Source organism: Cynocephalus volans, chromosome 6, assembly GCF_027409185.1.
Source record: "Cynocephalus volans isolate mCynVol1 chromosome 6, mCynVol1.pri, whole genome shotgun sequence".
NCBI lineage: Eukaryota > Metazoa > Chordata > Mammalia > Dermoptera > Cynocephalidae > Cynocephalus > Cynocephalus volans.
In genome coordinates, this window is record NC_084465.1 from 61,998,184 (window position 1) to 62,024,544 (window position 26,361).

Consider the following 26,361-nt stretch of genomic DNA (forward strand, 5'->3'; position numbering starts at 1 on the left):
GTTCAAAGTAAACATGGATCCTTCAAATTTTAACTCAATTGACCCAGAGTCATTAAGAAAACACCAGTCATTAAAAGCTGATTAGATCACTGTATTAGTGCATTTCTCTTGTTTATAACAATACACCTGGAAGGGTAATTTATAAAGAAGACAAAATTTATTGCTTACAGTTTTGGAGGCTGGAAAGTCCAATGTCCAGGGAAAACATCTGGTGAGGGTCTTTTTTGGTGGTGGCTTTTTAGCAATGCAGGATATCACATGGCAGAAAATAGCAGAGTAGAGAGAAAGAGACTCTTTGTGGGCTTGCCTTTTAAAGCCCTCAGAACCACACCCCTGACCACCATTATTAATCCATTCACTACAGCATGGTCCTATAAGCTAATTACCTCTTCAAGGCCCAGCCTTTCAATTGCCATAATACAACTTCCCACCCTCCCAACAGTTACAGTGGGGATCAAGCCTCCAACACATTAAACTTTTGGGGGGGACACAATTCAACACGTAATAATCACTTTAACAAAAAGTATTTAGAAACAATCAATGGTGTTTTGTTAATCATAAAAAAAAAATCACTTTTGTATGTTAATACAGTATAGAAAATTGTAAAAGTTAAAAAAAAAAAAAGTAAAAAAGTTAACTCCGATTCTTAGCACTCAGCTTTCTAGCCTTAAAAGAAGACTTTTGATAGGCATCCAGCTGTTCATGATGAAATATGTGATAATGAAATCTGAGGCCAATGTCATTCCTCCTCTCCTCAGAGAATTGTCTCAGTACGTCACCCCAGTTTTCTTCTGCTGAATTGTCTGCATCTCTGTTTTGCTCCGTCAAGTTGAGGACTTCCTCTCAGCTGCTGTCATGCCAGGGTGTGGGTTATTGGAGATGTTACTACATGAGAGCTGATTAAAATGGAAGCTCCCCAGAAGTGGCTGGCCCTGGCTGAGCAGGGTGACCACGAAGACTCTAGCTGCTGGGATAGTTATGGGGAAAGTCTGATTTGTTCTACGTACTGTGGAACAGCCACATAGGCATGTGGCAGAATATTGCAGAATCGGTGGCGCCTGCCTCTGGGCTGTCTTTGTGGGCTGTGGAGAATTGAACAAGCAGATCTTTCTGTCAGCAGCCCCTCTGTTCCAGCCACATGGACATGGACAAAGTCATGCTTACTGCTCAGTGTGATGGCTTGACATTTCTTTGCTCCTTTTTCCTCACAGGGATAATCATGACTTTCAGGTTTCACCAGTGTCATTCATCGGTTCCTCCCTTCTTTCTGCAAGCTTCACTTATTATTTAAACTTCATAACCATATGGGAGGAATATTTGGCTCTCTGAGGCCAAAGTCTAAACTCTTTACCACTCCAGACCATTATCTGAGCAGTTCAGATCTTTGCCTCAGACACCCTGTAAGCCCCGTTTAATACCTCTTCACCAACAGGTGTCATCCACCCACAAAGATTCTCACAGTTGAGCGATCCCTTTGGCTTACAAAGGACGAGGGCATGGGTGTTTTTTGAATCAAAAGGGTGTATAAAGCAGATCTAAGGTAGAGAGCACAAGTGGCTTTACCACACCCTCTGGGGTAAGCCAACATGGGAATTCAGAGCAAGATTTTCATGGAGATTTGAGAAAACATATTAAAGGAACCTATATAGGAACATGTACTTAGTCACTTGGCTTTTTCTCCTTTTTCTTTTCCAGAAACTCATTATATATACAATGACATGCCCCAAATGTCAAGTAAAAATGGAATTTGGGTGGAAATTGGTTATAACCTAAGTCACTATGGTCATAGGCTTTTGTTGTTCATGTTTATAATAACTATACCCCAATCATACTGCCTAGAAACCTATTTCATCAGCTTGATTTTTTTTTTTTTTAATTGGCCTTTTCTGGTGAACTGAGTTGCATGCATATATGATCGTGCCAAAGTTTTCAGTCTATTAAGGTGATAATTGAACATTGCAGAAATTGGATCTGAACAGGATTAGTATAAAGAACTGGTAGTAGAAGCAAGGAGAGGAAGGGGGTGAGGGAATTAAGGTAGGGACATCCTGCCCTGAACACGTCCTTCTACTCTGGTATGTCAGCTCCTGAGAGAGAACAATTTTCAGGAGGCTGTGATGGATTGGAGAGTGTATGGCCTGGTTATAGGCCCAGGACAGTGATATTTAAATGGGTAGTGGTATTGATGGAGTCACACTTCGCTGAGGTCAGTGGTACAGCCTTGGTTGCACATGAGAATCATCTGAAGAGTTTTAAAAACATTCTAATGCCTGAGTCCCACCCAGAGAGATTTTGAGTTCATTGGTCTCATGTGCTGCCTGGGCAGTGGGATCTTTACAGCCTTCCCAGATCATGTTTTGTGCAGCAGGGGCAAGAGCTACTGCTCTAGTTGGCTGTGTCAGGAACCTTGGGAAAAAAGGGCACATGTAGCTAAAAAAAAAGTGATATTTTAAGTTATTTTATTTCATCTGAGACAAAATATTTACTTTATTCAAAATTTTAAGTAACATTAAATGTGGATGTGAAATTTTTTATATCAAAAAGTAGCAGTTGTTAAAAAGGTTGAGACAGGTGTAGAAGAAAGAGAGCTAAACGTTGGAGTGTTTGTTTTATCCATTTCTTAGACTTTGCAAGAGTGTGCATCCACAGTCGCATATATAAGGGGGGAATCACTGAAACTTTTTCATCTTCATAGTCTGCTTCCTGCTTTCACAATGTGCAATTTTGCTTTTCTCTCTTGTGCAGCTATGGGAGACATCCATTTAAGATCCACTGTTTACATGTGACACATCGGAACTGTTTACTTCAACTTTTATAGAAACCCAGCCTCACGGAATCACTGCAAATCTATCTGCTCTTCAGACAATACGAAGACCCTCTGAGATGCCACAAAGGAGAGGAAGCCAAATCCCACATCTGGATACCATTCTCTTCTTGTCATGGGCTTAGGATTTAACTGAACCATGAAAGAACTACTGAAATGTTACACTATAACATGGAACAGTAAAGGCACTGGTACGTTAATGGATAATCTGCATGACAGATGTATGTAGAAATATCAGTAAAATTAACTCTCATGACCCAAATGTAGCAAGTTTCCTAAGGGACAATAGTGGATTCAGAACTGGACATTCTGAAGCACATCCTCATTGTAAACAGTAATGCTATATGCATGAAGCTTCTGTTTCTTGTTTTCCACATTTAAGGAAACAACATCCCATATTAGATACTAGCATGCAGGGCTAAGGCATATAGGATTTTTCTGCAGGACTTTAAAGCTTTGAGAGGCCAATATCCCATATGCTAACTTTAAACATGTATTTTTATTTTTGTTTTTGTTTTTTTACTTTTCATATTTATATCAGCATACAAGGACAATTGTACATATGTAAACATTTTTAAATTAAAAAAAAAAGCAGCTGTTACACACAAGTGTATTTTGCCAAATGCCTAAAAACAGTCACAATCACATCATCATCATCATCCATCCAGTGGTCTTAAAAGATTCTAAGCAGATGATGTAAATATAGTGGTCAGTGCTGTAAATTTGTCTCTCCATAACTGGTATTTGTCCAAAACATGTGCTATCCCTTTAAACTGTGCACAGTCTGGAGGCAGTTTTATTGAGTAATCAATTGAGTGAAAGAACAAAGTGCCCAGCAAAACTTCTGGCCTCTACAGCTCGATGAAGCAGAAGTTCAGCGGTGCAATCTCTGTGCTGCCTCGAGATCCTCTGCTACTGACCGGCCACTCCCTGGGAATCATCCCACCTGTCCACTTCCCTTCTGGGGGCGTATGGTGCCTGCTGCAGCAGCCGTTATCTCTCAGCTCCAGAGCGTACCTCACCCTGGAGGCCAGGGCGCCCCCCAGCAGTGTGTCCTGCTGAGATAAAGCAAGTGCACCAAAGACAAGGAGACCATGGGCTGCTGGTGAATTGTAGCTTCCAACTTGCCAATACTCTAACCCTTTGTGGCCTGAAGTTTTTGTTCCTTGACAGATCTTTTTAGCCATCCTTATCTGTGAAATGAATGACTTGTTTGAAGAAAAACAACTTTTACATTGTTTATTAAGAACATTTATCGTCACTGGGATGTGAGTCCCAATAGGTCATTCTGCAGCGACTTTGAAGCAAGAAGATGGAAGGTTTTACTATCTGAGCTGGGAAGACTCAACAGGTCATAAAGGGTTAAATGAAATCTAAAGCCACAAAGACGCAGCAACTGTGAAGTTACCCACACAGCTGGCAAGGGGACGAACCCGATGTTTTGAACCCTATGTGTTTTTAATTCATAGAAAACTGAGAATTCTATGTTAAAATCCTCTTCTTTAAAACCAAAGTTTGATAGCTGTTATCATGCAGCTCTGTCTTTCTGAAAGAAAGCTACCCTAGTGAGGTTCAAAATTGATGGGATCAATCAAATGGTCTGCTGTGAAGTATACTTTTGATTTCCACTTTTTCTTGAGAGGAATGAAATCTGCAGACAAGATTTCAGAACTACCCTCTATATTTTATCTCTTTCAGCAGTATCCACAGACAAAATCCATTTCATCTCTATGTGTAATCATCTTAGATGCCCAAATGAAGGGCCAAGTGAGAAGTCAATGTTTATTCTGTGTGTTTATGTCTTCTATAATGGACCTCTCTTCTGAAAGTCTTTGAAAATATTTGAAAAGCAGTTTACTCAATCATCCAAAATTATACAGTGTGAAGTGGTGTTTTTCATGACAGGAAGGGACGTGATTGTTGATACTACAGTAAAACAATCCATCAGACCAAGGTTTGGGGGAGTGTTGGGCATCATTGCCACATAGTGCAAGCCAAGGACAGAAGGGCAGACAGATTGAAAGATGTAGCGAATAAAGTGACTTTTGACCAAGATCACTTTAATGTGCACTGAATGTTTTCTGGTATTGAGTATATAAAAGGCTAATGTTATAAGGTTTATTTTGACTATAAAAGAAATTATAGATTTGAACGTAAGGTGCCTCATGTAAATATGCTTCTTAATTACCATTACACTAGCCTTGATTTGAAAGAATCCACAAATGGCTAGCTAAGTAGTCAACAGATCTCTATTTACCTGTCTCTCTACCTACCGATCTTTCCTCATTTTCTCAATTATTTTTAAATGAAATTATTTTTGAATGAATTATTAAATGAAAACATTATAACATACCTATTTGGAAGACATGGTTGCTCTAAAGGTATACACGGTAGTTTATAATCATCCTCCTTGGTAATAACTTTCATGTAGAACTGAATAAGTGTTTTTATTTGCAGAGATTATGACTTTAGAAATAGCTTTAATGTTCCATTCTGGGCATCTACTCTATCTCTCATGTTTGAACATTATTAGAGCCGTTTGTGGAATGCTTTGACAAATATATAGTCTCAATGGATAGTTCCAAGCAGTATCTTTATGGGTACTCATGGTGGCGTTCTAGAGGCATTACATCTATATATTTATGACTTTTCATCCATTGAGGTAGATAAAATGGACCCATGGCACTAAATACAAGCACAGGATTATTATTTTTTTTAAATATCTATTTTGAAGAGAAACTTTGAGGTCACATAGCAGTTTGTATTGTGCAACTAATATTTATGTCCCCCAGTCCACTACAGGATCATTACTAAGCAGAGGAGAGCAGTTATTTGGCCTTTATGTTCCATCGTATGCCTTTCCTCCTCTTTCTAAAGTCTTGCCACATAGCTCAAGCCAAGGACAGAAGGGCAGACAGATTGAAAGATGTTGCAAATAAAGTGACCTTTGACCAAGATCACTTTAATGTGCACTGAATGTGTTCTGCATAGATAAGACTTCAGATTGACATCCCTGATGCCTGAGATGTTCCATTTACCCATAGTCATTACAGTGCAGTAAACCCTGATTTAAGGGAACATTTTAATCTCTCCGCTAAATGTCAGCCAGCAAGGGAGCTACAGGAAGCACTTAAGGGATGGACTGGTGAACTGTCCTCTGCATCCACTCTTTCTGTAGATGGGAAGTGGTATCCTCCTTCGGAGTCTGCAAGCTAGAAAATGATTCCCAGGTCACGTGCAGTCCCAGGAGAGGAATAAATCAGTACTTCTCAAACAGTGCAGTATAATGAGGGTTTTCAATTGTCTGTAGCCGCCGTATTTTAAAAGAAACGCAGGGCCTTGATTAGGAATAACCTGTCTTTAGAGCTGTTCCTTAAAAAAATGTTGACTAATAAAGCAAGTGCGGGCTTAAAATGCCAAACTTATGTTTTAGTTTGATATTGGTGCTTAAGTTATGCTACATTTTTTCTCTCTCTTTTTCCCCTTGTTTTAAAAAGGCTTTTGAAATTGTGTTTGACCATAAGGTCAGTCCAGCATAGAATTTCTGAAAGTAAGATTGATAGGGTTTCTGCAAGAAGTTGCTGGAAGGATAAAATCAGATATTCTGTCTACTTCCAGAGAAGGACTATATATGTTTGAATTCCTCAACAGGCTTACATCTCTCATCCTTTTCTGTTGATTCCCTTGCATATTTGCATAATTTAGTCCTGTCCATTGTCCCAGATCTGTTATGGCTACTTTACTTGTTACTTTTTTCCAGATTATGTTCTTTACTTTTTCACAGTCACCTTTGGGCCAGAGGAAATATGGCATTTCTATTCACTTCTTTCAGCATTTCAAAATCAAGTTTATTCATTAATTTATTTCATCCATTCATTTCCTGTTGTCATGTAGTTCTATTTTAACCTTAAATATATATAGTGCTTTAAATATTTCCTTATGTTATTCAACATGATAATAAAACCTTATCTAAAGAAAAGACTTTTATTCTACTTTATTTTACTTAAAGGAAAGGGAATTTAGTAGGAAGATACTGAGTAGCTTGCACAGTGTATGGGAAGGGGAGAACGAAATCCAGAACTGACGGGAGTGAAAGAGGCGAGACAGCAGCCTGCTCAGGACAGCGCTGGCTGCTGCCCCCGCACGCCCCACGTGGGCAGCGTATTTTATCTGCCATCCTACCGGTTGGTAGGTTGGCATGAATTTCCCATGAAACTCTCTGATTCCCATTTTCAGTATAATGTCTACTTTTTTATGTTCCTAATTATCTTTTTATTTTTCCTCTAAAATTACCACCTAAATACTGTTTTCCCCTTTAAGTATATGGTGTCAAGATGATTTTCTCATTCTCACTCTGCTAGCTTAAAATATATAAGCAGAAAACATTCTGTGGAATAGTGCTTAATTTGGGGATCCAATAAGACATTTGAGATATTTCCGAATGAATAAGATTACTCAGATTTTTTTTTAATTGAAACAATTGATTGTAGACTACTCTGATTTTGGAGGCACCAACTTTTGTCCTGGCATGGGAGAACTACGGACTGATAATCAGCTTCCCATTTACTGTACTGTGAGGCGCCCAGTCCGCTCTTATGAAAATGGGCTGAGAGGCAGCAGCCATTCCCTGCCGTGCAGCCTGCTGTGAAAGTCCACCTGCTGGGAACTGTTGGCACATGCCCGTGGCATATGCTCTGGGAGGCAGGTGCTTTTAATTTCAAGAGCAGCTTTTCTACCACACCTGCAGATGCAGAGCAAACAAAGATGCAGTGACACTTTAGAGAGCAGAAGATAGTATTTTTATTCACGTTTTATTCATTGTTTTGTCAGAGCACCAGAATGGATCATCTTCTGATTCGGTTTATAAGCAGAAAAACAAAACAAACATTAAAAAACAAAAACTTGCCCAGTTAGTATTTTTGTCCTTTATATCTATGGCCTGACAAACAGTAAGCATCCTCACTGTGAGATTTAAGGGGTGCTTCCAGAAACTTCTTACTTCCAAAAAGGCTCCGCCTTCACCAGCCGTGCAGCCCTTTCTTCTTGACTAGGAACTTTCACTGTCATGGAGGTTGGTCTCTTCTTTGGCTAGATTGGCACTTTGGAGGACCCTAAGGGAGCATAGCAGGGGTGGGAGACATTTAATTTTCTCCCATTGGCACTTGGCATGGATTATGCAACTTTGGAAGTCACTGAGAGATGGGTCCTCAGGGTGTGAATTTCAGGATGGGGAGGAGATAAGAAGCAGTGAGCCTAGGGAGGTCGTGGGGCATTTAGTCCTGGTGCAGGAGTAGAACGGACATCCACATGATAGCCCGAAGCCAAGTGTGCAGGAGAGCACAGATTGTCCCTGGAGGTGTGGTGGGGAGACAGTGCTGGGTGCCTCAGACAGACTGTGCTTTGCAGTTTTATTGAGTTTTGGCTCTGTAAATACTTCATGTTCCAGTCAACCATGGGCTGGTCTCTCCTGCCTGGCGTGTCTCTTGCACTGTTCATAGAACCAATATCATTCTAGGAGGTGCTTCAAGGCTGCCAGGGCTTTGGTCAGGGACATCATCATTTCATGTTCCTAAGTATCCTTAAAATCAAAACCAGACAAAATGTGTGTTTTGTTCTGTTTTGCAAAAAGTATACAATGAAACTGAGCAATTTTATTAAGATAATGTGCGTACAAAATCATCAACAAAGTTTCTAGGAGCTCATGAAGAAGAGTATTTTCCTCTTGTTAAAAAAATACTACTAATATGCATTCATTTTAGGACTTAGCCTCTTATTTTATGTTTCAGGCTGTGACTTGTGTTTTGATGGTTAAGCTCTAAAATAATGCAAATAGCCCCAAATCTTTAAATATAGCGGTGCTAAGTTATACCAGATAACACAACACAGAAAGTGCTGATATGAATTAATACACTTAGTGATAATACAAGTTTCTTCTAAATTCTTCCTGTGTATCACTGCCTGTTTAGAAACCCCACTTTTCTTTTTTAATCCAGCACAAAATCAAACTGATTCTACAACCAGTTACTTTTTAATAGGTAAAAATGACCCAACGACCTTTGTTTTTTGTACGGAGAACTTTTCTTTTTTACACTATCTGCAAAAGTGCTTAACAAAAGGTTTATTCAGGATAAGTACGCATGTACTCTTTTTTTAACTTGTTGAAAGACTTGCCCCTCCACACTAATATCCCTAAAAGACAACTTCTTTCAGAAACTGGGTGTTCTCCCTAAACGTAGCAGTTTCTATGTTAGCCAGTGTAGGTCTACACTTGTGGTCTTTCCACATCTCATCTTCAACGGGGATGTCCATCTACAGATGGTGGAAGCCACCCTGCGGGGAGGTGTTACTAGCAGCATGGGTTCGCTCTTAGTAAGCAGGTAATCATGCGTATATACTTAGACGCGTATCACTTTAACATCCTGCTACTCTGCACTTCAGGTTCCTAAGCAATTTTTAAAATAACTGAGTTTTGGCAAATGCCAACTGAAATATATATGGCGACTGCTTTCCTGAGCAAGCGTGATTTGTTTTATGGCTGTTCAAGTTATAATAAAATTGTTCTGACTTAGGTAAACAAAATTTTGATTTTTTAAAGGTCACTGTAACTTGACGTTCAAATTTCTGGCACAATTAGTATTCACTTCTGCAAATAAGATACCACAATTTTCTATGTTATTCATTGTAATATCAATAAAGTGAATTTCAATAAAAGATTTATGTTATTTTGATGCATGACTCCCTTTAATCCTTTTTTTTCCTACCAGATAGTTTCTCTTTCAGAAGCTTTGTGGGGGTACTATTAGGTGGTGGTTTCTTCGTTTGCTGTTCCATGCTGTCCCAAAAGACACCATTAACATGATGAAAAATACAGCAGCCCTTTAGTAAAGCCTGAGTGTTCAATTTTCGGAGTTTCATCTGGGTGGCAGATGAAGTTTCCTCTACGTATCTACCTGCCTTGCCTCATGAACACTTTTTCCCTCACCCTAACGAGGATCAATTTCCTAAATCCTGTCCTATATAGCTCAGGCAGTGGTTCTTATTTAATAAACTAACTTGTTCTAGATTCTAAAGCATTGATCCTTGGATGGGTTCAGTTTAGGTTCATGAATTCATTGCCTAAAAACTGTTTGACACACTGGTCTTTTCATCTATTCCCAAGGAGCCATTTTACCTGCCAGTCATTATCCTGGCATTTGTAATTTCCTTGCCTTCACTGCAGAGGAAAAAAGTAGTTAAGGTACTGTTTTAATATGAGAAAAGCAGAAGGAAATCATTGATGAAGCATTTGGGTATTTACTGAGATTTTTAAAAAAATTTATGGTAGGGCCAGACCGTGGCTCACTCGGGAGAGTGTGGTGCTGATGACACCAAGGCCGTGGGTTCGATCCTATATAGGGATGGCTGGTTAGCTCACTGGCTGAGGGTGGTGCTGACAACACCAAGTCAATGGTTAAGATCCCCTTACCGGTCATCTTTAAAAAAAATAAATAAATAAAAATAAAAATAAAAAAATTTATAGTGATTACATATAGCTCCATTTCTTTTATTTATATTTTAGGCATATACTAATTCATTTGAATGAACACTGAAAAAGTAACACTCTGTTGAGTCAAAGTCTAGTTCAGAAACAGAAACTTTAGCTCATGTGCCATCTCAGACTAATGGTACCACCTGGAACCCCATGCTCAAGTGGAGTCTGAACTACAATTTGGCTCAATAGGAGTGAGAACTTTAATTTGACTGCTGTTGGGCAAATATATGCCAATTGCCTCCAACTGTACACCAATCAGTAATTATAGCACCAGGACTCTGGCAGCCACATTCCTATGGAAGTGTGTGAAATGTGTTGTAAGTACCTTGTGAATCACGAATCTCTTGAATTCAGCACAAACTAAAGCACACATCTCCAAAATAAAATTAAATCCCAAATTGGGGTGAGTTGAGAAACTTAATTCTCCAACTATTTGAAGTACTCAGGTTTGAGCTCACAGCTTTATCTTGCTCCAACCAGATGGCTTTAAGAAAACACAAACACAAACACACCAAGAAAGACTTTTGAACAAGTGGTTGGGGCTCTACTGGAAGTCACAATGAATGAAACACAGAATCCAATATAAAACTGAAGTAAAGGAACACGAGATTCACTGGTAATGAAGACTTTGGCTATAATTAAAGAAAGGGGATGGATACGTCAAATTTGTCAAGGGGAAGGAAACTTTCTAACTGCAGGGACATACTGAAGACTAAGCTCCACGCTATTGTAAAGAAACACTGAAAGCAGAAGTGGAGGAGATAAGGAGACTTGCTTCGAAGTATCAATAATTAAAACTGAATTTACGGAGTGATTCCAGAGGCGGGGTTTCATAACACTTTAGCACTTACCCAAAAGCAAATTCAGACCTATGATGGGTGCAGCACACCTTGGGACTTATCAAAGCAACAGGATGGTTTGAATATGGCCCATAACCTTGGGTCAGCAAGGGCCTTTACTGGTTATACACATCCAGGAAATTACCATTTCCCAAAACTATGATTTCCCCGAGGATCCTGGTGAGTTTAGGCCAAACAGGTGTTGGGACTCTGAAGGTAAGCCCCCTTTGGCCCTTTTCTGGACAGCCCAGGCTCAAGCAAATCTTTGTGGCCTCACAGACACTATATTTGGGATGAAACCTGGACTTACCAAGCAATATACAGCAGCCCGCTTCACACTGTGATACGTAACCTGGGCATCACGTCTTGACATGAAGATGTAATTATAAGTTAGGGTTGAATAAATGTTTTATTAAAATGATTAATATGTAAATATTAAATGATTGAATATATGTATTTTAGCAGTATCTGAAAAAATAATTACACTCATATTAGTGAAACGAGGCTCAAAATGCTTAGAAAAATGTTTTATTTTCATTGATTGACAACTAATTGTTCACTTGAATAGTAACTTTCACATTGTGCCCTAAAGTAAGACAGATACTGTGCTGGCAAGGGGAAAATAGACTAATTCCACTTTTTATCAGTTAAGCATTCTTGCAACAAAAATAAAAAGGCAAACAAGGCTAGTTTTAAATTTAAGAAACAGAGATTTTGTTAGTGCTTGTTATACCAACACACTTTTTCATATTCAGAACTACCCCAAGAGATAGGTATTATCTCCTTTTCAAAGATGGGGAAACTAGACTTTTGAGGTTATCTAAAATGACCAAACTACATAGTAAGAGGCACAGCTAGCATTAGAATCCAGTTCTTACTTGAAAGCCTATGGTTTAAAACTTTTTAGAAATTTCTTCCACTATAAATATAATACCTGCTTATTACAGAATATTTGGAAAAGAAGCAGAATGGAAAAAAATGAACTCATGATCCTGACTCCCAGTGGTAGGGAGATGAACACTTTGGTCCATTCTTTCCAGTCCTTTTGCTGTGTGTATTTTTTAAAGTGTGAACACACAGAATATCAAATTGATGTATCAATATTCTAAAAGTTAACATCTTCTGATTTTAAAAGGAGAACATACACATTATAGAAAATTTGGAAAATTCTGAAATGTGTAAAGGAAATTATAATCAGCTAGAATCCCATTAGCCAAAAGCAACCATAACTAATATTTTTGTATATTCCCCTAGTCTTTTTCTATCAATTTTCTTTTTACATAGTTAGGCTTATGATGTACAAGATTTAAAAGTAGTGAATGAAGGTTTACGTGGATGATGACAAAGGACGTGGTGACAGACAGTATTTGCCATTCAAATTATTCAATAGGTTTTAAAGAGGCAGAAAATAATCACTCACGTTCCCTGTCCACTCATAGGGCCATCAAAATATCTGTAAGTCTTAAAGCCTGTGCTAAATTTCTAAGGAGAACCCTGATATGGATTACCACGTCTGTTTGTTTTGGCATCCAAGTGGGTCTAATACTCCACACATAAAACTTGCAATATCACATTAAAGCTCCTCTAGGAGAGGAAAGATAACAGCTGTAGTCTGATTAAAAGTTTATAGCATCTCAATGAAAAATATATAATGCGCTTTAAGCATTTTGCATACTTAAATTTACATAAGAGGTTTAGCAAGAAAATAAGGCATGATTGATGATAGCTGTAAATGGCGTAACAGACTTAATCTTATATTATTAAAGTTCCAAAGAATTTATTATCGAAACTAAGAACAAGACTTTAGTTGAGCATAAAGTAATCAACCTCTACAACCCCTGTTCAGGGACAGTGGTGCTGTAAGTTGACACACGTGACTGATGGCAGTGAGAAGAGCAGGAGAGCTCCAGCTGGAATGTCGCACGTTCATGCAGCTTCCTCTTGATTTAAACGCTCATGACGCACTGAATGAACTGAAAGAGCAAAGTCAGTGTTATACTACAGACCTCAAAACACTTAGGACAGAGAGCCTATTTTTAGACAGCTTACATTTTGGTTTTCTAATTTGAATTATGGATTGAAAAATACCTAAGTTTCTAAGACATGAATAAATGATAGATGGAAAGGTTAATTTTCTTTATGAAAGCGGTCTAATATAAAATCCAATGGGTTTCTCATATCAAAACTTCTTACAAGAAGCAGATATTACTCCAATGGATAAAGAATTATTTAAATTCTAAATAATATCAGACTCTAGAATGGTCACGGTCAATGGTATACTTACCCACTAACAGAAGTAACTGGAGTTTATACTGTTGTATCATGTGGGGACTTCCAAACTGCACAGTATTATCTCACTAATCTAACAGAGCATCTATAAACAGTTTATCCCCTTAAAATCTGCTTTATTAAAATAAATCCTAGCATGCAAATATATGTATGCACAGAAACAGAAGAGCTGACCCTTCACCGGCAATGCAGAAACTTGAGTTTAGAGGCACTGGTATTTGCTGTGAAATGTTGACTAACACATAGCACTAGACTCTGCTCTTTACATCAGTTTTCTTTTTTACACTCCCAGCACCAGTAAGGCACTGTGTATTGCTAAACCATGCAGCTTTTCCACAAGGCCAAGCTGATTTATCCCTGTTTTAAAGAAAAGGAAACTAAGAATCAGGACATTAAAAAATCTCTTAAGTGGCTTCGTCTGAGGCAAAAGCCCATGCTCTTTCCATTCCCCAGGCTGCCTCTTGATCTTTGGAAACAGTGATGGTCGTATCAACTGAGAAGTTGATACATACTAAAGAGAACGTACCTTTAAGCAGAAGAAATATGCATATTTCCACACAAACGCATACACAAAGCCTTTTAAAAGTGTACTCATAACTGCAGCAGCTGCTAAACCAAAATATGTGCATCTTTCTATTGTGTAATGGAGACACATTTTAGAATACTCAATGATTATAGTGGTTTCAATTTCAAACATGATTTTTAAAAATCAACAGCAAAGCAAAAAATGGAGAAATAACATCTCCTAGCTTTGTTATGTACATCCAACTAATGTCATTAAAAAAATGGTACGTGGTTATGTTCACACCAGTTAAGAAGCCTTATCCCACCTCATTTAGTGTGGCTGTTTAGTAAATAGCTTGTTTAAATTGTGATTTAAGTTGGTGCCTGCCTTATGTCCTCAATAAAGAACAAAGGTGTGCAAAGTACAGCTCTGAGCTATGAACGCTATAACTCAATGACTGAGTTGATCTGTTCATAGAAGGTAGAAGCAGACACGATACCACACAATATCTGCATAGTGTTGTTCAAGGACATTTCTAATTGAAATCTTACAAGAGCCCAGTGAAGAAAGTATTATCACTACATCCTCTTTATTCAAACAGACTCAGAGCAATTAAGAAACCTGCTTACATGACACAGCTAATAAATACAACAAGCGGGGTCTTGATCCCACATCTTTTCATACAAATCAAACAGTGGTCTAACTATGGATAAGTCTAATAACACATTAAATTAATAAAGTTTGGATGGTGACTCCTGATTATTAATCTCTGGCATCTTCAAGATGTTCTTAACAGCTAACTTCAGTATGAATGCCCGTCTGGTGTTCATCTTACCCATCTACACGGCTCTTAATTTACTGAGACTTACATCATCATATGGGAAATTCACAACACCTTGCTGAGCAGTATCCCGTCTTCGAAAACTGTCTGTAAAACAACAGTAAAATTCGTTGTTTTTCTTTGAATGGTTTTTCTAAAATCACAATAGTTAATTATTTTTGGCATTGGGTTTAAACTGCAGTAACATTTATTTTTTCCTTGGAGGCTGGCTGGGACCGGTATGCAAACGCTTGACCTTGGTGTTATAACACTGTGCTCTAACCAACTAAGCTAATCAGATAGCAGTAACATTTAAATTGTAGAACTAGTCTACATAAACAAAATACCAAAGCAAAGAAGCCAACTATATGAATATGCAACGAAGTAATAAAATAGGCAGAAGTTGGTCAGTTGTCTTTTCAAAGTGGAATTGGGAGAAAATATCTTATCCCAAAGTCAGTAAAAGCTGCGCAACTTCTGAGGCCGTTACTTAGTCCTGACGAAAGCACAGAATTTCAAAATTTGTAACAACACAGGTATTACTTAATTAGGAAACAGATGGATAGAGTCCCTAATACAAAAAATAGGCTGTGATCAAATATTCCAAACATTTCAGCTCTGCTCTATTGAAATGGATTTACTTTAATTTCACTCTTCAAATATTTTACATTCTAGGGTGAAATCACTCATATTCTGATCAAAATTGCACAAATTAGCTGGTTATGTTTTGGGACATTTTAGTAAAATTTAGTTAAGATTATTTTAATGGCCGATTACTTACTAATCTAAAAATAATTCTGAAAAAACCAAGATCATCCTGCTAGATATGCTCCACAGCAATGTTAAAAACCTACTAAAAGCAAGGGGAAAACGCTGAACGGGGACAATAAAGGCTGAGAAGTACTGAGAAATGAAAGGTCATAAAAACTGTCTTCTTGGCTCACGGTGATGACATGGCCTCACAGAACACACCTGTGAGAGCCCTCAGTTTGACGCAGCAGGCGATATAGTCATCGAAGGTGATCTTTCCATTAGTGCTGTATCGTTTTGCAATTGAATTCACGGCCTGGGGACTCAACCTAAATCCTGAAAAGGAAAAAAACCAACAGAAAAAGTTAGAGGATGGCAAGAAAGACTGTTAAAAAATAAGCACGATTTTTTAAGACTGCAAACACATTTTAATTATGAACACATACAATTTGTAAGGAAACAGATTAACTGCCTTCAAGTAGCACTTACTTTTAGAAATTAAAAAAACCAAACTTACATCTGTCAGTGAATGGAGACTTCTAGGTAGCCATACCCACCCATGGTTGTCAGGGCCTTCTGCAGTTCTTGAGGATCCACTGTTCCACTCCTATCGCTGTCAAAACTGGTGAAGTGCTGCCTCCAGCCATTTAGTACAGCCCAGAGTTCTTTAAATTCATTGAAACCCATCGTGCCAGACATATCTCTCTGTACTACGATCAAGGATCAGAGCTTCTTTATTTTGTAAAATTTTCTAATAATTAAATGAAAGATCAAGAATAAAAGGAATTTAATGATTTTTCTGTTAAAATTGGTTTAAAAAGTTATTGTACATTCTTCTTGGTATGATATAATAAAAAAGATAGATTAATGATGAAAAAAAGATATCATATAAAGGGCCTATGAGAAAAACCTCTGAGTACCTATTTTTACAGTGGGGAAAAGATAACCTATGTGATCTGATTACAGGGAAATAACATCACCATTCTGAGCCACATGTAAAAAGCAGTCTTGTTACTGGAACTGGGCTGCACGTTCTGGGTGCCCCAGGCTATGCCATTTACTCTTCCATTCTAGGAACCTCTTTGGTCCTAACATTCCCTTGCTAAGCCCTCTGAGACCCAAGGATTGCACTTTAGGAAAATGAAGGGGGATGGAAGGCATCATAAGGGTCAGCACTAGCTAAACTGAGTCCAGGAACTGTGATATAAAAAAATCTCATCACTTGAAGGTCAGGTGTGAAGCAGGCAGAGCAATCCATGTTAAAGAAAAAATGCATTCCTGACACTGGTCTATACTTGTTTAACTTTGACTCTTCCTCAAATTCTTGAACCACAATCTTTCTACTTACTAAATTTCCTTCCTTTTTCACACTAAATTACATCCTAAAAGCTAATTACTTCAGTTAGCTTTTTAGTGGTCATTTGTCACTTAGTGTTTACTGGATATTAATTCTGAGATGAATTCTTTGAAAGGATTTTTTTGCCAAGAAAAAAACACTCTAGACAACCATCAAGGTAAAGGATACATCCAGCATTGAAACCATAAGCCGACAAGTCTCCAGGTTAAAAGCTGTTAAATTAAGAAAAGTACATACACATTAATACAATTTCAGAAATTCACATTACATTGAATACATTCATATTAATTAGGAATGTGATTATTTACATACTTTTATTTTTATATGCTACTCAGTTTACGTGGGACTAAGTTATATGGAACTTCAGAGTAGATTTTTTTCCAGATAAAGAAGATTCCTTCTAGAAGCCAAATCTGATTTTAAGAAATTTAATAGCAATATTTTTTAAAAGTATTGCATTATACTGTTAATACTTTCTAGCCTTTAAAAAACTGTAATATAATGAGTTCAATTCACCACAATAAACCATAATGTATTATATTCACCATGGTGGTTGGGAAGGTAGGGTTCCTTGATTCCTACTCATAAATGACTATAAATAGCTGGTATTGCTAGTTTTGTGTCTAACATTTGTTTTTCTGTCTTTTCTCTTTAATGCCAGGCATTCAGCAGTAACCTCCTACCTCAAACAGTCTATGAGCTCTTTTCATATACAACAAGCTCATATATAATATAAACCATAAAAATATGCTTGTTAGAATTGTGTGTTAAGTAAAAAAAAAAAAACCCAATGACCAATTCAGTGGTGGTTATTGTTCAGAAGTCTTTTTAGTTTTCCTATAATTTGGGAGTGTTTGAAGGCATTTTCCTACCTCACTTATCCAACCAAACAAGAACACACCCAGTGGGTGTGGCATACTGGTGACCCATCTAAGCATTAGGAAATTAAAAATAAACCCCTTGCACTTTATGGTGTGTTAATGGGAATCAATGACTCTGAGGAAATTCTGCATAGGTACAAAGAAACTGTAAGGCTAGAAGGCAGAAGTGAAAGGATCATCTGGGAAAAGCCAGTATCAATTCTGCAAGTTTAAGATGCATGCAGAACAAACATTTTTCACAGCTCTTTCTAGCTTCATTTTTTTCCTCTAACAGAACAGAAGTTAAAACACGACTGAGCTAACTAATTATTACGGTAACGTCTCTAAACAGTACAAACCATGGGTTTTCCACATTTAAGATTCCTGTGTTTGGCATATCCTTTACTGGAAATAAAAGAATGCGGACTATTTCTATGTCGATCCTTCAATATCCATTTGATCTACAGATATAATTTACTGAGATGAGAGGAGGAAACACTTTGCTATACTTTTGAGAAAGGGCTGGTCCATTCTTCATTCTGACCTTTAACTTGTATGGAGGTATGAAGTCCCTCTAATCTGGACCCGGGTTCTCAACCCAGGTGCTTATCAGAATCACCGAGAAGCTTTAAAAGACCTCCATGCTACTCACAGTGTGATTCCTGGATCAGCCATATTAGTGTGACCTGGAGCTTGTTAAAACTGTAGAATCTCAGCCCTTCACCTCCACTGACAAAATCAGAATCTGAATTTTAACAAGATCCCCAGGTGATATACTTGCATATTCACATTAAAGGAGGTCATTCTACCTGGGCCAGAATCCCATGGAAACTTGTTAGAGATGAAATTTGCAGGTCTCACTCCAGAACTCCTGACTGAGAAACTCTAGGGTGGAGTCCAGTAGTCTGGTTTTTGCTAGCTCCCCAGGTGATGCTGATGCTGCTAAAGTTTAAGAACCACTGCTCTAGATGTTCTGACAACTAAAGGACAGAGCCGATAGTGTTGGCTTCTATCAAGGTTTTTGAGGGGCCACGAGGTAGACAGCTTCTCTGTCTCTCAGTCTTATGAAGGGTATCACCATCCGCTTAGCAGTCATCGAAGCCAGAAACCTGGGAGCATCCTCAGTTCCCTCTCTCCAGATCATCAATCACCTTCCAAACAGCTTTAGGATCCACTTCCAGCCCCACTGTCGCTTCCCTGACTTCTATTTTACTCCTATGTCTCCCAACTTAGTGTTTACCATACAGCCAGGGGTGGTACATGCTCTCCTATATAAAACCCAGTATAGGTGTTCTACTGCTCTCAGGATAAAGCCCAAACACTTTAAGTGGCATATAAGGTCACACACATATTTTCCCAGTTCAGCTGTCTCTTACTCTTCATTCATGGGGAATTTCGCAGTGCCTTTGACTGAACCAGGCTCTCTCTGGGTCTTTGGCATGTGTTCTATCTGCCTAGAACACCACTTCCCCATCCCACCCACTTCTTGGTTGGCCTCATTTCTGCTTGACTTTCATTTCTCCTCAGTTCAGATATCAATTCTGCAAGGAAAATTTTCCTGACCACTCTCTGGGGTATGTGCCTGTCTGATGTGACCCCATAGCTTCTATATTACTTATCCCAGTACTTTTTACTATGTTCAGCACCTAGCACATGGCAGGTGTCCATGAAAAATGTGCTGGTTGGATGAATGAACGTACAGATGAGACTGAATTCTCATCCTTATGCAGGAAGCTGTACACCCCTGCATTTATATGTATACCCCTCTCAGTCAGTCAAAGGAGAAATGTTTTTTGAATAAAATCTTGATTTTTACTGATACTTAAAAGTAACGTATAAGCTTAAATGGAAATAGCAATAACGGCATAGGGCTATGCTTTTTCCACTTTAGAAAATTCTTCATACTCATTAACTCAACAGTCACCCGTTAAGTACTTACTATTTGCGGGGCTCAGGGTACCAGAAACTTTGGAGATACAAATGTGAAATCGGACACTGCCCTAGCTGACAGTCTAAGGAAAAGATAAGTCAGATACACATACAACTCTAATCAAGGGAGAGAGTTGGTAAATCATTATGGAGGCATCAAAAAGTACCAGGAGATATCGAGGAGTGAGAAGCTCCTTCCTAGTAAGAGAATCAGGAAAGACTTATAGAAGAGGTAGCACTTAAGCCAAGCCTTTAATGATGGGAAAGACGGGGGATATTTAGTGACAACTAAGACCCGACATGAGCAAAGGGAGAAACAAGAAAGTCCAGGGCAGGCCAAGACTACATAAATAGTTTAATCTGACCTGCAAAGAGCATAAAGGGAGTAGGAGGAAATGTGGTTGCTTAGATGTGGCTGCATTACAGAGGATGGTAAATTCCTACTAAGCCTTTGTTTTATGGGCCCCAAGGAGCTAGTAAAGATTTTTTGAGGAGGAGAGGGAGAGGTTAGAGCCTATGTCAGGAAGATCAGAAAACTGGTCATCTTTTGTGAGAAGGATCTGAAAGGGCAGAGAACAAACAGAAAATTTACCATTCCAGACTGTTCTAATGAACTAGAACACTGATGTCCAATAAGGTTGGGTGAGGAAAACTCTTGCTAAATTTTGTTAATTGTATCTTCCCCCCAGAAAATAGCTTTTATTGATGTTAATTCTATTTTAAATAATTTCAAAGGAATCTTTGCTGTAATTTTACCTTTGCTCTTTCTCCTCTCTTCTGTTCATTCTACTAGAATTCCTCAAACAGTCTTTCTTCTAGTGTAGAAGCATACAGTATCTAGCAGGAAAGCCCTACCCCCGGTTGTTTCTCTCAAACTTATCACAGAGGAACAACTGAACTCAAGGAGAAAAGAGAAGCTGAATCACTATCTTACAGACTATAGCACCTTCACTCATCAACTCCATCTCTAGGTAGGACTACTTCCTTTTATGGTTGAGAAGGGGCCATAGGTACTGGGCGGGAGTATCCCACCCTCTTTGGATCTATGCATTTTGGTTTGGAAGCTGGGTTAAAAAGACCAATGGCTGTATAATTTCTGTATCACAAACCTCTTGACACCTTACAAGCAGGATGGTTTTGTGGTTCATCACAGCCACCAGAGGGGAGCAAGCAAATCAATTCAATTAAACGGTCCTCAATGACTCGGGAAATGTCTTCTCTACAATGCATGGATCTGAAGCCATCGCTAAATGTGGCTTTCTTGAATGAAATTTTTAAAAGGACTGCTCTTGAAGGATATGCACCCACTTTGTTAGTCAGATTTTAAAACCTGCCACACCTCTTCTACATAAAGGATGTAGAGTAACAGCCTATGTTGTGACACCACCTCGCTTTAGTAAACCCTATTAGACCTTCCTTGTTCACTAGCTCAAAAGCTTGATGTTAACAATTAACAATTTAAATGTATTGTCTACAACAGTAAAAAAAAATCCCCTAATCTAGAAAGTGCTTCTTTTGTTTAGGACCAGATTAAATGACAGAAATTCAAAAGGTCTTTTTTTGTATTAATTCCCCCAACTAGAAAATAGTAACAGGATACTGAAGTCACATAAAACACAGGATGATAAAAACAGAAATGCAATAGTTCAGAGAGCAATCTAGTATATATACGATGTCAAACAGTCAAAAAATGCCACTATTAATCCTCTGGTGTGAATTCTAATTTCAGCATTTAAATTTACAGCTTACTATGAAATGGGGGATTCAATTTGATATTCTGTCTCAATCAACAACGGGCAAAGAAGTTGGCAGGTAATGCACTTGAGCTAAGATACTATTGTCTACCCTGGAAATCTGTCATGGTCAACATCAGATTTGAAGAGAAAGCACATGGTGTGTGGCGGGGGATGATGAGAAACCCTCAGTCGGGATGCAGCATCTTTGCAGTATTTTGTATCTGCAGCTTGGAGCACAGAGCTCAAAAGGCAGGATGGTGGGGTAAGCAGCAAATTATAGGGCAGGAGTTCCAGTCTGCCAGGAACTGAGGATGAGGGAGAGGAGAACGACTAGTGTTAAGGAGTTCAGGAAGTGGAAAAGAAAGAGCAAAGACAGAAAGCATTCATATTGCCAGTAGCATGTCCAGGGCTCACAGACCAGGACTGCAGAGTAGGCTACGCAGGGACCAGGGGTGCAGGACTGGCCAAAGCCCTAACTGCGACCACCCTCGGGACAGAGCAAATAGCCAGCAGTAAATATTAGCTCCTATCATTAACGACACCTAATCTGGCAGATTTTATTTCAGCACCTTAACTTGTCCACTGTGAAAGAGGCCACGTAACCTGTCTTACTGGTTCCAACAGTTCCAGATACATGGAACCCAAATCCAAGAAATCCACTAATCTGGCAGATAGAGTGGAATGATTTATTAAAAACTGTTTTCAAATGAGCTTTTTGAAATAATAACCTAATCTTGCTTTTGAAATTCTAAACTTTGCGGGATCAGAACAGCTATTTTCTTGAAGGCTATGACCATAAGGAACAGCCAAAATATGAAACACAACAGTACTTTCAAAGAAATTTTGGGACTGTCAACTTACGTTTGTATCCTCCAGCAATGCCCGACTGTGTCAGACATCTCTGCAATTCATCAGCATCTATTTGCCCATCCTTTTGGAAAAAACAGGAAAAGGAATCACAATAGTGATTTGTACTTTTATTTTATTTAATTTAAAAAAAATTTTTTTTTTTTGTCTTTTTCGTGACCGGCACTCAGCCAGTGAGTGCACCAGCCATTCCTATATAGGATCCGAACCCGCCACGGGAGCGTTGCTGCGCTCCCAGTGCCGCACTCTCCCGAGTGCGCCACAGGCTCAGCCCATGATTTGTACTTTTAAGTTCTTTGTCTACCTCCGGTATTCAATGCAGCAGTAACAACAATGAAAACGAGTATCATTATACATGGGACTCTTTTTAAAAGAAATGCCTTCCAAAATGGGCATTCTTTTCCTTATCCTACTTCTAAAAATAATTTAATGACGAAAGAGTCTGAACTGGCAACTACTCTTCTCTCAGTCTGAGCTAGGAAACTGCCAAAGCTAAGCATTTTAAAATAAAATTATTTATGGAGTTCCTTAAAAATTATATTCCTCTCTAATTTTTTTTTTTGACGGGGAGGGGGAGAGCAGGGTACACAGCAGACATAAGTAAATAAAAGGCTTGGTTCAAAAGAAAGAGGCCTCCTTGATCACCTTTTCTTGTGATTTGGTGAATGGTTTCTTCAGAGCACAATTATATCTGGAAGATACAGGTTAGGTTCCCAGTGCCCACCATTGGCTGAACTAGGTCAGAACAAGATATATGTTATTTTTAGGAATTTCTCAAATAAAATACCTAAATCCTCAAGTCGATGGGTATTATGTTATAAATGAGGAGCAGGATCAATACTTTGAAAGAGGATGGATATGCTGAATACAAGCCAGCGCTGCTGAAAGCTAAGCAGGTGGGGTCACTTACACACTGGAGGCACTGGACATCTAAGAACGCTAGTCTTGCGGTTTGCCGTGTCTTGTGGTTTCAAAGATACAGATCATTAACAGATTAAGCAGATACTTAAGAGAAAGGTCTTCCAGTTTTAGATTCAATTTTCCATTCAGTTTCTCAAGCTGTATTTCTTAGAGTGTTACTTTAAAAGGCAGTCTTAGGTTTTTAATCTCATAATATCCTACAATGTTTTCACATTAAGATTTTGCTATCTTCTAGTTTTTGATCAAAACAAGACTAAGTTGAATTCATAACAACAAACACCCTCTCTGGATATGTCTGGGTTCTCTGACAGTGTATTTACCACACACAGTGGCCTTGTGAGCTAGGGAAGTGTCCTCTCTCAAGGTAAGCCGGCATCTGTCATACAACTGGAATGTAGAGAAGTGAAAGATCTTGGGAGGCTGACCTTAATTCTTTCTCTGGGTCAACAGGCCACAACACCTAATAAGGACGCAGAAGAGCTGACCTAATAACAGCATCTGCATCAAAGAGAAACTAACCTATTCACAAGATTCACTTCCTGATACTAAGAAGAGTAGTAACTTTTTTTATTTAGAAGCTGGTGGGTTTTTACCCCACATACCTGTTTCCTAAGGGGATAAATGATTAACATCAAATTCAACCCAAAGAAAGTATCCATTAGAATATGACTACAGAATTATTAATACACATCTTTAAGTTGTACAAATAGGGGTTTATGTTCAGCAGATCTTGCATTTCTTCTCTTGAAACCACCATGGACGATGACAATTCACAATTCTAAATACATCTTTCAACCTTACACATCTCCAAAGTATATGTATAATCCCCTATTCTGTTCAATCTCACTCTAATTCAATCACAAACTTACTTTTTAACTGAACTAACATAAATATGAGTAACACTTTGTCTTAATTTGTTCTGAATACTCAGAAATAAAGAACTAAAACATGAAATGAAGAACTCTTCCTTCTCTCTTTTTTCTTTTGCAGAAGCAATGGGTCTCATTTCCAAAGGAACATTCATTTTTTGGCGCCACTGTAGTAGAAGCTAACACAACTGCAGAATCTGGCAAATTCTTTAATACTAAAGGGAAAAGCTAACCTGTCCAGCCACAGCAGCAAAGTAACCATACAGCGGATCCTGAGTCTGTCCGGGAAAGGCAGGCCCTCCGGGAGCTCCTCCATACTGAGAAACAAGAAACACATAACATCATTCCGCTGAATCAGTTTTATTCTTTCACCACTGAAGGCTTTTGTACGCAGCCAGGACACTGGCCCGCCCTCCCTCCACACGGGTCACCTTCCCACCAACGGGCACACTCTAGCTGCAACCTCCCACTCCTTTCTTCCATTCTCACTCCATTACAATAAAAAAACTGGCAACCTGGAACAAAATGAGTTGTCATGACAGTGAAGTAACCTGAAAATCCCTATTATCCTGCAGGTTACTGAGGTGAATGCAACCCAGGCAAACAACTCGAGAGCAAGGCTGGGACATGTTTTCCTTCTGTTTTACGGTTTGTAAGGTATTTTTAAAGGGCTCTGAGTAGTACGGAAGGCTGTCCTGAGACAGGTGTGTCCTGAGACAGGTGTGTGCTAGGGAGGAGCACGGTGTCTCGCGGGGCTGCGGCGAGGGAACCTTCCATCTCGGAAACGGTTCCCATGACGACGCGCATCCCAGACGCCCGGCGAGGTGGCCCCTCTGGGACTTCTACTCTAGCGAATTGTACCTGCCTCCTACCCCCTTTCTTTTAAAGGGAGGAGGGTGGACCGCAGGGTCATTCTAGAATAAAATGGCTGTTGCTGCTTTGGGGGGAACTGAGAGGGAGGGGGAGCAGGCCAACACCCAGTTCGCACAATTTCACGCCGCGGATCTGACAGCCGCAGGTGGGCTTCTTGGGTCCCCATGTACCCCGCGCCTGGGCCCCGCGGAGCCATCGGGGAAGAGACGGGACGGAGGGAAGCAGGAAGACAGAGAAGGAGGCCGAACCGTCGGCCTAGGGCGAGGCCGCGGGCGCACAGGGGGAAGCCGGGGGCGGGAGGTGCCGCGCGGGCCGCAGACCTCCCAGGGTGGCCTCTCGATGCCCCCGGAGCCACCGGGCCGCGACCCCGCGCGGGAGCACTTACCCCGCCCGGGTAGTACCCGCCGCCGGCGCCAGGATGCCCCGGGTACGCCATGCTCCAGACTGCGCCGCCGCCGCCGCCACCCCGCGCGCCCGGCCGCCCCGCCCGCCGCACGGGGGCCACCCCCGAGCGCACCACGCGGGCTGGTGGGGGCCGCGCCCCGCTGCCCTCTCCCGCGCCGGCTCCGCCCCCGGCCGCCGCGCCCCTGCCTGCGCGCTTCCGCCCCGTTGCGGTTGCTCTGCCGAGGCCGCGCGCGATCGCAGGTCCGGTGCTGGCCTACGACCTGCGACGCAATTCACACCAGGGACCTGCCTCCCTTCGAAACTGATGGCACATTCCAACGCCGATACTGCGCCCCGCCAATCCTTTTTTTTTCTTCCTAGTTGGCTGATTTCTGGCACATTTGTTATCTGAAGCAACTGCATTGGACAGGGCGCACCCGCTATAGGCAGAGGGCAGTGTTGCAGGAAAGGGGCTGAATGCATTAGGGCAACTCGTAGATGCCTGTAGGTGAAGCAGTTGAAAGATCAAAATATGAAAGTGGCCTCAGAAAACAGGAACATACTTCAGGAAGTGTTAGCAAAGGGGCGTTTGGCTTGCGATTGCACATTTCACTGAATGACAACGGCGTATTTCCTTGCCAGGAACAATTCACCGCCTGGTTAGGCTGGGTGTAGCTCACAGGCGGTCGGGGGAGGGCAGCCTCGACCAGATCGTTCTTAGGGAAATGAATTGTTTGAATTACCTGGAGGATTCAGGCAAAGCAATCCACCTTTCCAAAATTATTCTACTTTTCACACAAGAAGAGCTTAGAACAAATTAAGAATGTATGGGTATTATATATTATAATCAGAACTCCACTTTAGGTTATTCAGAAAACGTTTTTCTTTACTTCACAGTTTTCCTTTTCACCCAGTTGAACAGTCTGAAGCAATTCAGATGTGAGATTTTTGTTCGGTTTTGTTTTATGTAATTGCAGTCACACAGAAAATTGCTTGCTTGCCTTTCT

General features: G+C 39.9%; 2 protein-coding genes across 16 annotated transcripts in view; one reads left to right on the forward strand and one right to left on the reverse strand.

Moving 5' to 3' along the window:
- ADAM22 (ADAM metallopeptidase domain 22) overlaps positions 1-2,766 on the forward strand; it is a 234,363-nt gene extending 231,597 nt beyond the window's left edge. For all 15 annotated transcript variants that reach the window (XM_063098592.1, XM_063098595.1, XM_063098594.1 and 12 more), the window contains one exon: positions 2,746-2,766. In XM_063098592.1, the coding sequence (XP_062954662.1) occupies positions 2,746-2,766 (21 nt within the window). The remainder of the gene's footprint in view (positions 1-2,745) is intronic.
- An 8,940-nt stretch (positions 2,767-11,706) lies between these two features.
- SRI (sorcin) lies at positions 11,707-25,453 on the reverse strand. The gene is made up of 8 exons (XM_063099823.1): positions 25,356-25,453; positions 24,331-24,414; positions 22,302-22,371; positions 17,084-17,127; positions 16,116-16,263; positions 15,781-15,894; positions 14,858-14,916; positions 11,707-13,167 (listed from the first exon to the last, which is right to left on the reverse strand). The coding sequence occupies exons 1-8, from the start codon at positions 25,404-25,406 to the stop codon at positions 13,141-13,143; spliced, it is 597 nt and encodes a 198-aa protein (XP_062955893.1). The 5' UTR covers positions 25,407-25,453; the 3' UTR covers positions 11,707-13,140.
- Positions 25,454-26,361: the final 908 nt, after the last annotated feature.